General features: G+C 39.0%; 1 protein-coding gene across 1 annotated transcript; it reads right to left on the reverse strand.

The window, feature by feature from the left end:
• Positions 1–1,184: 1,184 nt before the first annotated feature.
• Positions 1,185–16,878, reverse strand: gnrhr4 (gonadotropin releasing hormone receptor 4). The gene is made up of 3 exons (XM_070830253.1): positions 16,363–16,878; positions 1,736–1,940; positions 1,185–1,645 (listed from the first exon to the last, which is right to left on the reverse strand). The coding sequence occupies exons 1-3, from the start codon at positions 16,876–16,878 to the stop codon at positions 1,185–1,187; spliced, it is 1,182 nt and encodes a 393-aa protein (XP_070686354.1).
• Positions 16,879–17,577: the final 699 nt, after the last annotated feature.

Raw genomic sequence — 17,577 nt, forward strand, 5'->3', positions numbered from 1 at the left:
CTTAATAATATTATAAATCTTAATGGAACAGCTTATTTTCTCGATGTTGAGAATGCTGGTAACCTGTAATGAAAAATCTGTAAAAAAGACATGAATATGCATAACTCTGACTGCACTTTAACTTATTGATGATTTCTAACCACAGATATCCAGAAATGATATCCTCCCTCTCCTGTTATGTGACAGTGTTCTTGAATTCTGGTCCGAATGCAAATGATATGTTATCAACTTGGTAGCTATATATAGTCTAGATTTTATATACCAGTGGTCTGTGGTTCAAAGTTTGCTGCAACCTTTGTTTGGACAAAAAAAATTTCACTCAATCAACATTATTCTGTTAATTATAATGGTGTACCTTTAATTCAAATCAATGTAGTTTAATGGCCAAAACTATTCTTGGAATTAATTTATTTTTGTTGTATTGTAAACAATTGAAAAATATTGTGGAAACAAATTGTGGCGAAAAGCAAATTTAAAGTCAAATTAACTTGTTTATTATGACATAAACTGCAAACTGAAAATTTGCAGATTTATAATACCATTACTTCCAAAATAAAATCTCCCTCCATAGAGTTTCAATAGTAGCCCCTTTTACACTGACAAAGTCTTGCCAAGAACAGATCTCAAACCACCGACCATTGGCACAATCTGTTATGTTATCTGTTATGCTGCTGTTATGCCTGTTTATGTGATGCCTGACAGCATTTAGAAACGCTGGGTGGCATTTACAATTACTTGAAACTGTGACGGATTGTGCCACTTTAAGCATTCCATAATCAAAGTCTTTTTTTTATTAAACCCAGTTATCTGGAACTGGAACACAACATTTTTAGTTTTCCACAGTCAAGTGTTACGTAAATGCGATCTACAATGTCTCTGACGCTCTGTGTGATGTACAGCATTACCCTCAGTCAATCTCGGTGATTTTGCAAATACTGCAAAAGAGCAATGATATGCATCACTTTGCAGCATTTTGTCAAAATCTTTTCAGTGCCACCCAAGATATTTTGTGTGACAGGCGGCACAATGAATAAACCAGGGTTGAGCTATAATACTACACTCTACATCAGAGGAACAAAAATGAACAGATGCAAAAAAAAAAGTAAAATCATTGAACTAGCCTTGACTATAAAGAATGCTGAATACAGAAAGCAGAGAATTTTTTACTGAAACACTTTAACCCATTACATCTTGCTAACTGGGATGATTGGCCTTGAGCCACCTCTTGTGCTGTTATCTTTTCCCTCGTCTACGTCTGCATTTTGGCCACCTGAGGCATTCTGCCTGTGAGATGATAGACGAGTCATGTGTACAAGGCAAGTGTTGTTTTCTAATTCAGTCCGAGCGTTTGATCTTCCACAGCATCTTGAAAGACCCTGGTGAAGATGAATGGTGAACAGACCATAAGTGATGGGGTCCAGACAAGCATTGAAAAGGCCAAAGATAAACAGCATATGAGTCAGTGAATGAGAGACCGTCTCCTCCATTTTTTCAGGAAACAACCAGTACCACAGGCCTAGCAGGTAGTATGGGGTCCAGCAGATGATGAATGATGTAACAATTACAATGCTCATCTTAAGAGTCCTCATCCGAGCTTTAGGGATATTGTTGTGGGAGCGGCGGAGATGAACATCTCTAGACAGCACTAGAAGAGGAGAAAACACTAGCTTTGTCACGTATATCTACTCAGAAAATGTATTTTGACTGCATATTTTGAAGAAGGCATGAGACTTACAGTTATTCCGGGCCATACGGCTGGAAATCTCAATGAGGATTCGCGTGTAACAGAAGATCATGATGACCAAAGGTAAGAGGAAGAGGCACACAAAGGTAAACATATTGTAGAGGGTCTCCTGCCAGTGCTGGACAAAACTGCCGTGGGTGGTGCACTGGGTAAAGTTTTCTGGGACTGTGATGGTCACATTGTGAAATATAAACATCTGCATGAAAAGAGAACAATAATTCTGCTTAGTTATAACTCTAAATCAGTTAGACAGACATAATGGGGGCCTTTCATTTAACTGATTATGCTTCCTCCCTCATCCTCGCTCCTCGAGAGCCGGAAATCAACTGAAGTCTGCTGCCATCAAGAACACGCCAATTCCTTAAAATCATCTCAGGGTCAATAAGAAGAGACATTATTATGTGGGTATAGATTCTGAATCATGAATAAATCATTAAAACACTTGCAATTTTGTCTACCTCTTCATCAGTAAAACAACTTTTTCTTAAGCCAGTCAGAAAAAGGAGATATTTATAAGGTGACCATATTTTCAAGCTCTTGAGTGCTTATATGTGCACCAAAGCCATTTTAATCAGGATGGGGGACAATTGTTTCCCACTGACTGCACATATTAACACAATGGACACCATAAACACAGCAATTTCGTTGCTGGGTACTTTACGAAGGAGGGAATAAGCCTCCTGAAGCTGTTTAGAAAAAACAGAATCTCTCTTCTACCCGCTAGCATACTGGCAGGTTCTGTCAGAAAGAGCTGTATGAAGCTTACGTACGAAAACAGCAACATTTAGTCTTTTACAGAGTTACAGGACGCCGGGTCACTGTAGTTTTGTACTTCAGAAGAGAGAGAGCAAAGTACATGTGTGCAATTCATGACATCAATAACTATTTTAATATATCACAATGGTTGTGTTTCTCTATTTTGTTTCTGATTGTAATAGTAAATATCGGCCATAATACTGAATCTTTTTAGCTTTTCTACATAAAAGCTATGGCTTAATGTAGTATTTTAGCCATTCAGAATTGCAGTTCCAAAATGCAGTTTTTACATATTACATTCGGACAAAATTGAAAAACAAAATCATTGTCTGCAATATAAATGCAAAACTATGAAATTGTCCTCATAACTGAATGCATAATTTGTTCTCCTGGAGATAAAATTTTTACCAGAATCTTTGTTTTTTGGGTTAATTCTTGTCAGGCACAGTTATCTTACGCTCAATAGTTTTAATGACAAAACTGCATCAGTGTATTGATTGAAAAGTACAGGATTATAAAGGCAACATAATCTTCCTTTACCATAGGTTCCAATTACAGCTAGATTAAAACTGGACCCAGATAAGATGGGTGCCATACAGTTTCATGGCAAGTCAATATGACACATCAGTATAATCAGTATAATTGGAGTCAGATTCTTTGCTTTGAAGCTGTTCTTTAAATTATACACATTATAGAGCAGTGGAGATGCTGTGCATCACCTGTAATTGCTGTCTCAGATGTCCAGTTTGTTGAATTAAAATTCCTCCATCCCCACATCTCTGAACGGCTTTATAGTTATATTTTGAATATGTTTGAACTAAAATGTACCACTTGCTAAATGTGCAGAGCTTTTAATTACACATATCAGCCATTATCACATTCTTAACTTGCCACATCACACTGTTCTTTCCATTTTGAAATTTAAAATGTTGTCTGGTAAATCTAAAAGACTGACCTAGGCTCTTCTGTCAATAAAGGATCTACACTTTATGTTTCATTGGACACAAAAGGTCTTTGGCTGTGTGTGTCTCAGAAAAAAAGACATTTATCTTGGAGGAGAGAAAATCCCATGAGACATCTGGGCTCCTGAAATACTGCATTTGCTGTGGCTTATCTGCACTTCCAATTCTCTGTAAAAGCCTAGTAATTGCAATTCTTGTAGACAAATGAAGCAAGCCTCGCAGGAAAAACCCCAGTCCCGTGTTTCCTCCAAAGCACTTAAATTAATTTGATGCCTAATTGTGGTCTCATAGAAATTTGTTTAACACACAACAAAAACTTCAGTCAGTCAACCATTCTACAGGCCCCCCATGACAAAGTCTTCATTGCTTCTCTGTTCAGGAAATCACGTAACTGGGAAAAATACATTGAATCCGAGACTGCAAGAAAAAGTCTACAAACTGAGACACTCTGACATTAGAGCAAAAAATAACATGTTATTTGTACAAAACGTTTAATGGTAGCATGTTTTACAAGTTCTATGTTTGTAATTTATGATGGTTATAGCAGGATCTAAATGTCAGATTAGTTGTGTGATATTTGTACATGGAGACAAGATATAATTTAAACTGAGGGGAGGCTGGTATGAATCTCACGGGAGAATCAAACCTCAAGGCTAAACATGACTTGAATTTTGAGAGTACCTCGTGACTCGAGAAAATAGAGACAGCCACAGTATTGCTTCTGGCTACTTCTTTTTATCAAGGCATTTAATGCAGTTGGTTTGAGTCCCTCAGATATCACAGCAAAGATAAAGGACAGCAAACGCTGTACAACAGCTGAGCCACCGTAAGCCAGGTACAGTACATCTGCCAGGGTAAACATGAGCAACGCATCAAGACATGAGCAAAGACATATGGATCTTTGAATGAACACACTATACTTTGTTTTGTGTGGAGATTTAAAGATTAGGGTACGTCTCTGAGCTTCTCAGTCCAGAGGAAAGTAGCAAAATAAATCGCATTTATCTGCCTCTAGCAGTTAAACATATAATTACAATGTCTCAGACATGTCTCTGCCTCAGCTTTGTTTTACCTTTCAATCTCCTCTGTCACTCACTGTCAGTACAACACAGAATTGTGCCTTTGTATTACATGGATGACGCCAGCATGGAGTCCAGTCACATGATGTTCATGTTACTGCAGGATCAGATCGGGTGAGTGAAGCACTCAATTAGCTTTGTTGAATAAACAAAAAAGATAATTAGATATCATTTTGCTTAGAGGCCTTACAGTGATTAATTATTGGAGTATTTTAGCCTACTGTGGTTTCTCCATAGTGACATTGCATGAATGACAGCCAGAGGCACAGACACATGAAATCTATAAGAATATGACTGGATAGAAATCATTTGGCTCATCATGTACTAACCTACCTAAAATATGAATGATTAAATACTTCACCATGGGATGACGTTATTTTGGCAAGAATATTGCATAATAAAATATATATATATATATTCAAATGAACAGTTGAAACATTTTATAAAGACCGACAGCATCTGGATGATCCTAAATCAAGCAACACGGATATATTTTGCACAGGGATTACAAGCTCAAATCACTTTAACAGGTATCATCGACAAATCCAGAGAAACAGGCTTTATGTTTAAACATTAAAAAGAGATGTGAGTTTCCAACCACTATCTGTATAAAGCAAATATTAATACTATCGTATTTGAAGCCTTCAATTATACATTTGTGCAAAGCAAACGGACACAATGCCTTTTGTGTGAAACAGTGAGTCCAAATCTACAGTTAGAGGCCATGTTTTCTCCTAAGGCGGTGCGACAGAACCAAGGGAATCACTCTGAAGTCACCTGTATTAAATCCACATGGGACAATGCGAAATATGACATGAACATCGAGAAAGAAACCACTGATAGATTCTGGTTTTAGGAGCGGCTCAAAAGATCGATTTATGATTGACTCTTGAGACAGCGTGGCATGTGGGAAATATTGCATTATCAAACCATATTGATTAAAAGTAGTAATTTTCGTAAGGTTAGATTAAATGTTGCACCATCTCTCTAACTCTTGCTGTAATAGGCAGGTTGGCCCTAAACCCAGAGGCTTTTTCCGACTTGATCCACTTAATAGTCCTCATCTATATATCTGCAGGTTGGACCTCTGTCTGAGGGTCCACCTACAACTGTGACTGAAGTTGTTCATGAAGATCTTTAATGTTTCCACCTAAAGGCCCCTCTGTTACTCTTTGCATGTAAATGAGTTCCAGCAGGAACCAGCTTTAAGGGTTTTAGTCTCACAGACTCGTTATTCAGGAGTCAAACCTTCGGGGCGAGCACGCTATAGGTTCCTGCTGAAAACTTTACAAAGGGGCTCTTGCTTCAACACTTCCTTTTTTGAATCTGTTCATGAGGCAACATCGACTGTAGATCTGTTTCAAATGTAAATATAATTTCATATATAAATCATTTGTAATTATTAATAGATTATATATACAGTACTGTGCAAACATCTTAAGCGGGTGTGAAGAAATGCTGTAAAGTAAGAATGCTGATGCATGATGGATAAGTATCTGCCTGTATTTCCGCTCTGCAGCCCTTCAGCCAACAAATCTGCTACAGCCATATATTTCAAATTTTGAGTTGAGTTGAGTTTCAAAGTTGCTTGGCCATGTTTCCACGTCGTAGCTTTGGCATTTTTTTCTTCCATAAAGGCCACTTCTGAACAGACTCCTCCAGACATTAGATGGGTGTACCTGGGGCCCACTGGTTTCTGCTGGTTCTGAGCTGATGGCATGCTGAACATCTTCTGATTTCAAAGGGAAGGAAGTATATGTCTTTCATCTGCTGCACTAAGTTGAACAGCACATTTTGAAACCTCAGACTACTTTGAAATCTTTCCTGGGAGAGACCTTGCTGATGCAGTATAACTACCTTGTGCCTTGTTGCTGTGTTCAGTCTTGCCCTGGTGTTTGACCTGTGACACGAAACTGTCTTTCACAGCACCACCTTGTAGCAGAGTTTTGCTGTTCCTCACCCAGTTTAATCCTCCTACAGCTGTTTCTGTTTCAGTTAATGACTGTGTTTCAACCTACATATGAACGTGATGATCATTAGCACCTGTATGATATAACTGGTTAAATATACAACTGACTATGATCCTAGAAAATCCCTGATTTTGTACAAGTGCACCTGGAAGAACTGATGCTGTATCTTGTAAATTGATTAAAAAAAAAAAAACAATAAAATGTTATATTTTCGAAAGCATTCTTACTTGACTGCATTTCTTCACACCTACCTAAGACTTTTGCACAATACTGTATGTGTATATACCTCTGAGGCTACACATTTTTGTACTGAGTCTTGATCATGAACACAACATGCAGCACATGGGAGGATTGGACTGTATTTATATTTTCTTTTCTTTGACTATCTTCCTCAGTAGATTGAAGACAGTAAGCAGTTGAAAGGACCGTGAGTGGACTTTGAGTGAAGAATTTTATTTTGTTAAACTACTAAAGAACTTTCTTGCTCAATATTTTCTCTGATCTTTAAAATGGTTTTCTATAACCCAAGTGTATAATTATGTTATCAGTTTTGTGAGTTGCTAATTGAGAGTAATTTCATTCAGTTTATTTCATTTGTTTCAAACAACACAGCACGAGAAATGTCGCCTGTCATCATTATCTTTAATAATTTCATTCAGCTTAAGATGAAGACATTTCAGTCATTGTATGAACCCATCAATGATTAAGCATATACTGTGCATGTCACTGAATATCAGACATTTATTTCTACTGAAATATGTGTCTCATAGACTATCGGATGATCAATAGGGACTCTTTTGAGACTATCTGACCCTCTACAGCATGTGTAAGACTAAATGATTATCACACAAACTGGTTCTTAACTTCATCAGGAGTGAAACACCGTGTTGCTCCCCAGTTGTTTATATAAATTATTTGAGTAAAGTAATGTATGGTTTAAATTGGTGGGTTATGTGTGGAGGTTAGGTGAAGTATTCATTTGTTCACAGGTTACATCGTTTCAGTCTCCCGATCTGAACAAAAACTTCAACAAGTGCTCTCCTACCCTAATGAATGGTTGAATGGTGTAAGAATGGAGATTGTTAATTATCTCAAAGAAAACTGAGATAACTCATTTTACTGCAGGGATTCTTCCTCTACCTAAAGCATTTCCCCATGTGAAAATTGTCATGATCCTGCTGTCTCTTTCCCTCTTGTGTGTTGTCCCTTTCCCTCTTGTGTGTTTTGTCTCCCCCTGTCTGTCACCGGAGTGGAATCAGGAGGGTCATCTTTCCACACACCTGCAGTAATCACTCACCTGGTCCTCATCAGCAATCTAGCCTCTACTCCTCCCCAGTCTTTTTAAGCCCAGTTCACTCTCTCCCTCACTGCCAGAACATACGGCTTACATACGGCTCCTTGTTTCACTATTACCTAGCGTTTGCCTTTTTGCTTCCTTCCCTCGTCCCGGCCCTGTCTGATTGTTTCCCCAGGTCTCCAGCCCTAAAGTAGCATCACATAAGCTGAACCATACAAACTCATGTAAATATGCACTAGGACATTTTATGAAAGGTGTTGAGGTTTTTGCTGAAACAGAAGGTAAAGCCCTTGGAGAAATCATTTGTAAAAGTACAAAACCTGAAATATATGAGTATTCAAACATATTACCTCTATGTGTGAATCAGTGCAAAACAGAGCTCTAAAATACTTCCTGAGTGTCTACAAATATGGATCAGAGTTAGCCATAGTGGGGTACATGGGTTGTGAGCCACATGAGGCTCGCACGAGGATATGAATAGCTCAGTAAGGCAATCGGTTACTTGATGGGGAAGAAAGCAGCTTGACAAGAAAGATATTTATATATGAACAAATTGTTGGTTCTGGTTCAAAAGATGTTTGCATTTTGTTCTGTAACACTGGGCTTGGTGACGCATTTCTCGACAATGAAAAGCTCGACATTCGTCTGTTCGCAGAATCGGTGTTTGCTCAGATTAAAGAGCAGTGGACTAATGGAATATGAACTAAAACAAAACTGCACTTACATTTAGGACGATAAAATATGAAAAAGGAACTGAGAGTTGTGGTGTGTATATAATTAATCTAAAAAGCAAAAGTTTTTACGTGCCCAGCTAAGATCTGTTATTTTACCACATAGTGCTGAAACTGGACTTAAAAGTCAGCCTTGAGGTAGAAAAGCACATTTGTTCAGTGTGCTGTCTGAATGAGATCAAAATTAACCAGATATTGATTTTGTTGATATGGATGATGAAAACAGATTGACCTGTTATATGCTGCAGTTTTCAGTCAATAATATATTTCAAACATGTCATTTCAAATGTTTTTTTAAAGAATACAGACATACCTTATAATGTGGTAATCATGTTTTTTCTTTAGTGTATACAGTGGGGCAAAAAAGTATTTAGTCAGCCACCAATTGTGCAAGTTCTCCCACTTAAAAAGATGAGAGAGGCCTGTAATTTTCATCATAGGTACACTTCAACTATGAGAGACAGAATGGGCTGAAAGAATCCAGGATTTTTAATGAATTAATTGGTAAATTCCTCGGTAAAATAAGTATTTGGTCACCTACAAACAAGCAAGATTTCTGGCTCTCACAGACCTGTAAATTCTTCTTTAAGAGGCTTGTCTATCCTCCACTCGTTACCTGTATTAATGGCACCTGTTTGAACTCGTTATAAGTATAAAAGACACCTGTCCACAACCTCAAACAGTCACACTCCAAACTCCACTATGGCCAAGACCAAAGAGCTGTCAAAGGACACCAGAAACAAAACTGTAGACCTGCACCAGGCTGGGAAGACTGAATCTGCAATAGGTAAGCAGCTTGGTGTGAAGAAATCAACTGTCGGAGCAATTATTAGAAAATGGAAGACATACAAGACCACTGATAAATCTCCCTCGATCTGGGGCTCCACGCAAGATCTCACCCCGTGGGGTCAAAATAATCACAAGAACGGTGAGCAAAAATCCCAGAACCACATGGGGGGACCTAGTGAATGACCTGCAGAGAGCTGGGACCAAAGTAACAAAGGCTACCATCAGTGACACGCTACGCCGCCAGGGACTCAAATCCTGCAGTGCCAGACGTGTCCCCCTGCTTAAGCCAGTACATGTCCAGGCCCATCTGAAGTTTGCTAGAGAGCATTTGGATGATCCAGAAGAGGATTGGGAGAATGTCATATGGTCAGATGAAACCAAAATAGAACTTTTTGGTAAAAACTCAACTTGTCATGTTTGGAGGAGAAAGAATGCTGAGTTGCATCCAAAGAACACCATACCTACTGTGAAACATGGGGGTGGAAACATCATGCTTTGGGGCTGTTTTTCTGCAAAGGGACCAGGACGACTGATCCGTGTAAAGGAAAGAATGAATGGGGCCATGTATCGTGAGATTTTGAGTGAAAACCTCCTTCCATCAGCAAGGGCATTGAAGATGAAACGTGGCTGGGTCTTTCAGCATGACAATGATCCCAAACACACCGCCCGGGCAATGAAGGAGTGGCTTCGCAAGAAGCATTTCAAGGTCCTGGAGTGGCCTAGCCAGTCTCCAGATCTCAACCCCATAGAAAATCTTTGGAGGGAATTGAAAGTCCGTGTTGCCCAGCGACAGCCCCAAAACATCACTGCTCTAGAGGAGATCTGCATGGAGGAATGGGCCAAAATACCAGCAACAGTGTGTGAAAACCTTGTGAAGACTTACAGAAAACGTTTGACCTCTGTCATTGCCAACAAAGGGTATATAACAAAGTATTGAGATGAACTTTTGTTATTGACCAAATACTTATTTTCCACCATAATTTGCAAATAAATTCTTTAAAAATCAGACAATGTGATTTTCTGGATTTTTTTTTTTTCTCATTCTGTCTCTCATAGTTGAGGTATACCTATGATGAAAATTACAGGCCTCTCATCTTTTTAAGTGGGAGAACTTGCACAATTGGTGGCTGACTAAATACTTTTTTGCCCCACTGTATGTGTTACCAGAAGACAAATATTTCGTAAAGTGAACGTGTCTTGTAACACCATGTGCAATGAGCCAGAAGTGGAAAAATCAATTAACCGATTGTGCTGGATACTTAACAAAATTAGATTATAAATGCTTTACAGAAATGGTGAAAGATGACGCTCCTGAAGGCGGATACAAATCTATAAAAAGAAAACACAATTACACATATTTTTACAATGACAAATGAAAGTCGTATTCTTAGAACAAGGGTTAGAACATAGGGTTAATAAAATATTGAGTTCACTCATTATTTGCACATGAAATCTCCTGGAGGTTTAGCACCTCCTGCAATCAGATCACAATCATGATTAGGTGCTAGCAGCACAAATCTTTACAGCCCACCTGGACATTGGGCTTGATTTTCTACAATGTGATACATTCATCATCAAATGATGAGAAAAAGTCAGATAACTTGTTATCTGGCTTGTTCTCTACAGCAGATTTCACAAGCTGGAGTGCAGTCACTGCCAGCTTAACAAACTCTATAGGACTGTATATGAAGAATTTCAAACTATGCTTTTCATTAAGAACTTATGGAAATTCAAAGAAATATGTTAGAACAAAAACAAGGCATTTAATCTTTAGGCACCACATCTGTACTAGCTGCTCCATGTTCAGACAATTAGATAACTGATAACATACCTTTCTGATTAAAACTATTTCACTACATTTGACATTAAAGTGTGAGGAGTTATAGGACTCACCTCATCTTATTCAGTTTCCTCTTTAAACATCAGGTTGTGGAGTATGTGTCAAATACACAGCTGGACACAGATCACTTGTTGCCGCTGTATCTTCCCTGACAGAATGTCTTGGACTTAATGTTCAATGCTTGAGGGTCTCCAGCTGTCTGTACCACATCTCACAGGGGCTTCTCTGTTTTATCAGTGTTCCCAGTGACATACAGGTGCAAAGCTCGGAGGGGCTTACATATAAAACTTCAATACAAACAATAGCGTTGCAGTATATGATACTCTTGCATCAAAATATGGAGTTTTTGCTTCACTTTTTCCAGGATTACAGACTTTTACAAGACATTACAAATGGAGATTTTATCCCGAGACTTTCCACAGTTATGTGGTATTTCAATATTCAATTCAGCCTCTCTGCTTCTTCTCTCCCTCCCTCTGTGTGTTCGTTTCCTTTCTCACATCTGTGTCAATGTTGTGCTGAGCTTTGCCTCTAGTGTCTCTGTCTGGTCTGTCCTCTTTCCAGATTTCCAGGGTGGAGAGGAGGTCGTCTGACTCAGGTGCTGTCTCTTTTTGCAGTTACTTCAGGCCCTCCTAGGTCCATATACTTTGAATATGTTTACAATCAATCTATTGATTGGTGGTTTATTCTGTGCACACAACATCTAATCATGTTTGTCTGTCCAGTGAGAGGGTCCTGCTGCTCTTCCTCTTTCTCCATTAAAGGGTTTTTTCGTTTTTTAGAAAAGTTTTTCCCTATCTGGATCTAATGGCTAAGGATAGAGGTTGTTGTGTGCTGGACAGATTGGAAAGCCTCTTAAGATAAATTTTCGATTTGATTCTAAATAATACTGGGCTATAAACATGAAACTGACTTGACTTGACTATGAGGTCCAGTGGTCCAGTGGCCTCTGTATTACACCTGATGTATTGCACCTGATAGTAATACAGATGTCTAAATGTCAGCTGCACAACCCTCACATAAATTCCATGCATATTGGCATTTTGTATATGCATTAAAATTTAATCTCTTTTCTTCTCTCCTGTTTTTCATCATAGTCATGTCTAACAAAGCTAAAGCTCTGAGAGCAGGAGCATGAATTAGACTGCATTCAAATGATAATAGCACAGGAAAGGATGAAAGGGGTCGTGTTGCTGACTGATGGTTGCCACAGGTTACTAGTGAGAAGATGAACTATGGAGTCAAGATTGAAGATGCCGCACAGTGTTTATATTTCTACACTATGAGGCAGGATTGTATAACTCTTGAGTTATTATGTGAGAAATTACGTTCTCGTTTGTCTGAAAATTTGCAAGGTGATGCAGTTAAAGTTTGTTCAGCTGTTTTACCGGATGATGTTGCACTCCCCTGTAGCCAAAGCTGAGCCTGGATTGACTTTTTTGCTGAGCTATATACAGCATATCCTGCTTTTTTTGTGTGTGTTGTGTTTTTTCAGCCCAGTGTTCCTTAAAATCTTTTCAATGATTTCACAGTTCACAATCTACAGTACAGTACATCCACTACCAACACTCAGCGCCAGTTCAGGAGCAAGTGTCCTTAATGGAGGTCTGGGTGGTGGTGGTTTACATCCAACTGTCATGTGGGAGACTAGAGTTGGAAGCACAGATCTCTAAGTTAAATTTGCTTTTGCTCATCTCACCTAAACCAAACAAGTGTTTCAGGATTTTCTTTTTTGAGCATTCAGAGATTCATATCCACTTAATGAATATTTTCTCCCTTTTAGCTCTGTTCTGGCCTCCACCAACTCCTAAGGGAACTAGCGGGCTCTTTAGCTGCTAAATGCCTCACTGTGTTCATCTATTAGTAGCTAACTGTGTCTATATGCTGTTTGGTGTTGGGCAGGTAGAGTAGGGTGGTTTATCAGAGCTTTTTTTTTGTTTAAAAACTCCCTGCAGCAACTGGAAACAATGCTGATGAGAGCTACGGGAGTGAACCAAAACAGTAAAACTGTGGGCCCTAACACCAAAACAATGAGCGGAAAGACACTGAAAATCTCAGAAATGATAACCGATGGTGGTTAATTCTGTGTAAGTTTGTCACTATAAGCCACAGCTTTTAAATCCACTGGATCATTTGATATAGAAATTGTCTGGCAGTGGGGTTTTGTCTTTTTGAAGCAATGCTGTGAATTTCTGAACAGGCTTAGTGCAAACAGTAAGCAGTAGAGAAATCAGCTTTCTAATGGTACAAGAGTGTCTTCTGTATTTAAAGTGGATAATTTTTGAATTACTGGAGCTATGATGGAAGGGAGCTTTTGTTGCTGTAGCTCAGCTGATAAAAGTGATCGTAAATTTAAAATCATTAATCATAAAAGTGTGTGTTAAAATCACTTTGTCCTCAAAATCATTTGCCATTAATGCACTTGAAGCCAAAAAGCGAATTCAGTGAAATAGCAGTAGTCTTATTTGTGAAGCAACACATTTATATGTATGATGGTGTTTGGTCCCTTTTGATCTTTCAAAGGTTAAAAATAAAACAGCAAAAAGGTTTTTGAGATAACTGAACATTTGCAGAAGCTCCTCAGCAGAAAGGCATTTCTCAGAGGACAGTGGCTCTTGGAGGTGCAGGAGGAGCCTTTCATCAAGAGATATTAGCACTCATCAGCCAATCACTGATCACAGTGTGAGCCTGGAAAATCCTGTGGTGTTAACTGTATTATTACATTATATGTCAGTCATCAGTTGTTTGGCATCACTGATAGGCAACATTTGTAAAAAAAAAAAAAAAAATGTGGATAAAGAGGACACCATATCTGCTGCTTTCACTGAGAAAGAGTTCAGATGCACAGCAGCAGGGGTTACTAAGACCGGGCTCTGTATTTCTTTGAGGCTTTTAAAAATAAAACGGGAAACCCTCAAAAAGCCCTACAATGGCATTTCACTAAAATGGTGCAAAACTGCACTGAATAAAAATTATGATATATGGTAATAAATATGGCATGTTTCCATATTGTTTGTACTTATTTCTTATTTGTAAATGTGATGCCAAGTGATTTGACCTACATAGATGGCTTGATTTTTGTCCTATACTATATACATAATTCACAGTTGATTTCTTATTTTACAAAAAGGGCCCTAGCCCAAGGAGTTTCATTTTGACAACCTGAGGCTAATCTGCGGGCACATACTGGCTGAAGTCACTGTCATCATACGCCTGTGGATAAGAAAATTACTGGCTGGCTCACACAAAGATCACATCAGTGTAATTTCTATGACACATTGAATGGGTGTGGCTAGCCGTGTGCATGTATGATGTCATATATAAATAAATATATAGATATATGTGTGTGTGTGTGTGTGTTTCATTTCACTTACACCAGGATGAGGCCACTATTGCATTGCTTTTCAGATTACATCAATCATATTACTACAGTCTCACCTTTTCAGAAATATTTGACTCAATGCCAAAGAAAACAAAAAAAATCCTCACATTTTAGAGTATTTATTCATTTAATTGTTCTGTCATACCTCCTGTAAAGGTTATCTCTTCTTAATATTATGGCTTGACTGTCTTGCTGACAGTTAGATGAGAAGATTGATGGCGTTCATGCACATCCATTCAATATAAAGCCAGATCTGCAGCTTAGCATAAAGACAGATACAGGGCGAAACAGCCAGCGCCTCTAAAGCTAACTGATCAACACATCATATTGTCTTTGTTAAATCTGTGTAACAACCTAAGTCTTTCTTTTTGCCTTTAATTGGAGCCAGGCTAACTGCAACCCCTGGGAAGCACTTTATACCGTCACCTAGCAGCAGCTTGACTATTAACGAACAGCTGTGAGAGTGATATTGATCTTTTGATCTAACTCTTAGCATAAAGGAATAAAGGCATAAAGGGAATAATGATGTTTCTTAAAATGTTGAAGTATTGCCTCATTATTTTTTTTTCAAAGCATCCAACAAGTCCTCCAAATGAATGGACAAAGTGCATCAGATATAAACACGGCTGACAAACAAAAGAGTTTTCTGGTGATACCTGCATCAAAAACAAAACTAAACAAAACAAAACAAACTAAAGTTGAAGAATGAACCTGTTTCATGATGTGGCATCGCTATGGTTAAGATTTGGTTTGGCACAGAAACTACTTGTTTAGGTTTACGGGAACATTATGCTGCGGGTTGAGGGACCTTTGTCATCAAGTCTGATATTTTGTTGAGTCCTTGCCTGATGGACAAAACATTTCTACAAAACATATTCAAAAACAAATATCATTTTGAGGAATGTGCTGAAACATCGGGGGAGACTGTTAAGAATCTCTCTAACAGATATCTGGATCAGCATTTAAAAAAACACTAAATGCAACTATCCTGTAATTGAACAATCTAAACTTATCCTTAACTTATTAAAATTCCCAGAAAAACATATTGATTCGATTATCTGCTTGATAAATATTTGACATTTGTAAACCTCCTGAAAGCCTGTCTGGTCAATGATCCCTGGGCACCATGCTGCAACTGATCAGAAATCCAATTTGATTAATGTTAATAGCTGCCACACCTACATTCAGCCTTTCGAATCAATGCAAGGACAACGCATCAGGTGTTGCTTAGAAATCAGCGACCAGGACCTTGTGCTTGTATGTGTTGGAGCAAAACAGATCTAATGTTGTGTTGAGTATTGTGAAGCTTCCCTGAGCTTGAATGAGAAGTTTGAGCATTAAAACTTGAATAAAATCCAATAACCCCTACACTTTGAACACAATAGGTGGAGGAGGCAAAATGCACCTTTTCAGGTGTTCAAGTTTACAGAAGTGGTTAAATAGAACAACGTGAATCTATTTTATATCGTTATCCTCTACAAACTGTATTGCAGGCAGCACTCCAGATTCAGAGCACCAGCTGCATTTTTCAAGACAGATGAGATTTTTTTGCATTGATTGACTGAATGTTGCTTCATCCTCTTTCTGTCTGCAGACCAAACAGATAATTTAATTAACTTTCAGCTCCCGTTGCAGCAAAACTCTACTAGAAGAAAGCACACTGGTAACACTTTTAACTGCTTCCTGATCAAGCTGTCAACAGTGATGTGAGAGGTGTGCAACCAGCAGCTTTCATGTAGCAAGAAACCTCACATGATTACACTGTGAAGAGATGTTTGATTGGCAGAACGTACAAAATGTGTTTTCTCTCACCTGAGGGAGCGAGAGGACCACGCTCATTGTCCAGGCCACAGTCAACATGATTTTGCTTTTCCTTTTGGCCTCGCTGATGCCCAGAGGATTGAGGATGGCAGACTGCCTGTCCAAGCTGATGACCACAGTCACAAACGCGCAGGAGTACATGGCCACCAGTTTCATGAACATGAGCAGCCTGCAGGCAACGTCTCCCGCCTGCCACTGCACCGTGATGTTCCACACTGCGTCCACTGGCATCACAATGAAAGTCACCAGCAGGTCCGCCACCGTCAGGTTCATTATGAGGATCCTGACGTGTGACTTGCGCTTGCCGCCGTTGCTGGCAGCCCACAACACGACCAAGTTGCACACAGCTGACACTGCGCACAGGATGAAGGTGATGATGACTCTGACTTTGGCCGCAGTGGAGAAAGTGGGCAGCTGGAGCGCGTCCTCGTCAGCGCTATCATTGCACACTGAGAAGTGGCCCTGGCAGCTGCCATTCAGTGTTTGATCTATCAGCTGGTGCAACATAACGAAAAGCGGAGACTGGCAAACAAAAGCAAGGCTTTAATCCCGTCTAGAATGTGTTTTTCCTCCCCATCTGCATCTCCAACTCGAACTTCAACTGTGGACATTGAAAGAAGAAAAAAAAAATCCTGTGCGTGATTCTTTTTTAAAATGTTCCACTTGTGCCTCTGTGTTTTGTGCCACCTTGTGCGTTAAAGGCACCCATATCAAGCCTCTAGGTCGTTAAAACAGTTATGAAGGCACAGCTTTAATTAACACGCAATGAATGACCATCTTATTTAGCTTTCATCTCATCTTCAGCATGAAAAGTGGCCACACAGACGGAGGAAATTGAGGCACAAAGCCTGAATTACTAAAGCATCGCAAAGAGAGGAAATTAGGTATCAGAAAACATGCTGCTGTTCAGCACACGTGCGGAAAATGTCCAGCAATTATAATGGTGAGGTGCAGTTATTTGCTTCTAACTTCTAACCTTCCCTCCTTTTTAATTTACTCACGAGTCCACAAGTCACTGCTTCCTCTAATTAAATGAACTTGTCTCGTTAGGAAGAGAAGGAGAGAAGGGATTTTTTTTTTTTTTAATTTAACCAATTTAAGAGGCAGATAAAAATAGCTTACCTGCAGTTAGGAGCGCAGCTGACAGTGAGCACTAATGGGGCTCTCACTGAGTGTATTTCCTCTGCAGTCACTGCAGCTGTTGCC

The sequence above is a fragment of the Pempheris klunzingeri genome, chromosome 5, assembly GCF_042242105.1.
Source record: "Pempheris klunzingeri isolate RE-2024b chromosome 5, fPemKlu1.hap1, whole genome shotgun sequence".
NCBI lineage: Eukaryota > Metazoa > Chordata > Actinopteri > Acropomatiformes > Pempheridae > Pempheris > Pempheris klunzingeri.

Coding starts and splice junctions, on each gene's coding strand:
- gnrhr4 (XM_070830253.1), bottom strand. CDS start 16,878: ATGTTGCACCAGCTGATAGATCAAACACTGAATGGCAGCTGCCAGGGC. Junction 1,941..16,362: donor TGGTCCTCTCGCTCCCTCAG/GTGAGAGAAAAC, acceptor CTTTTCATGCAG/ATGTTTATATTTCACAATGT. Junction 1,646..1,735: donor CCGTATGGCCCGGAATAACT/GTAAGTCTCATG, acceptor CTCCTCTTCTAG/TGCTGTCTAGAGATGTTCAT.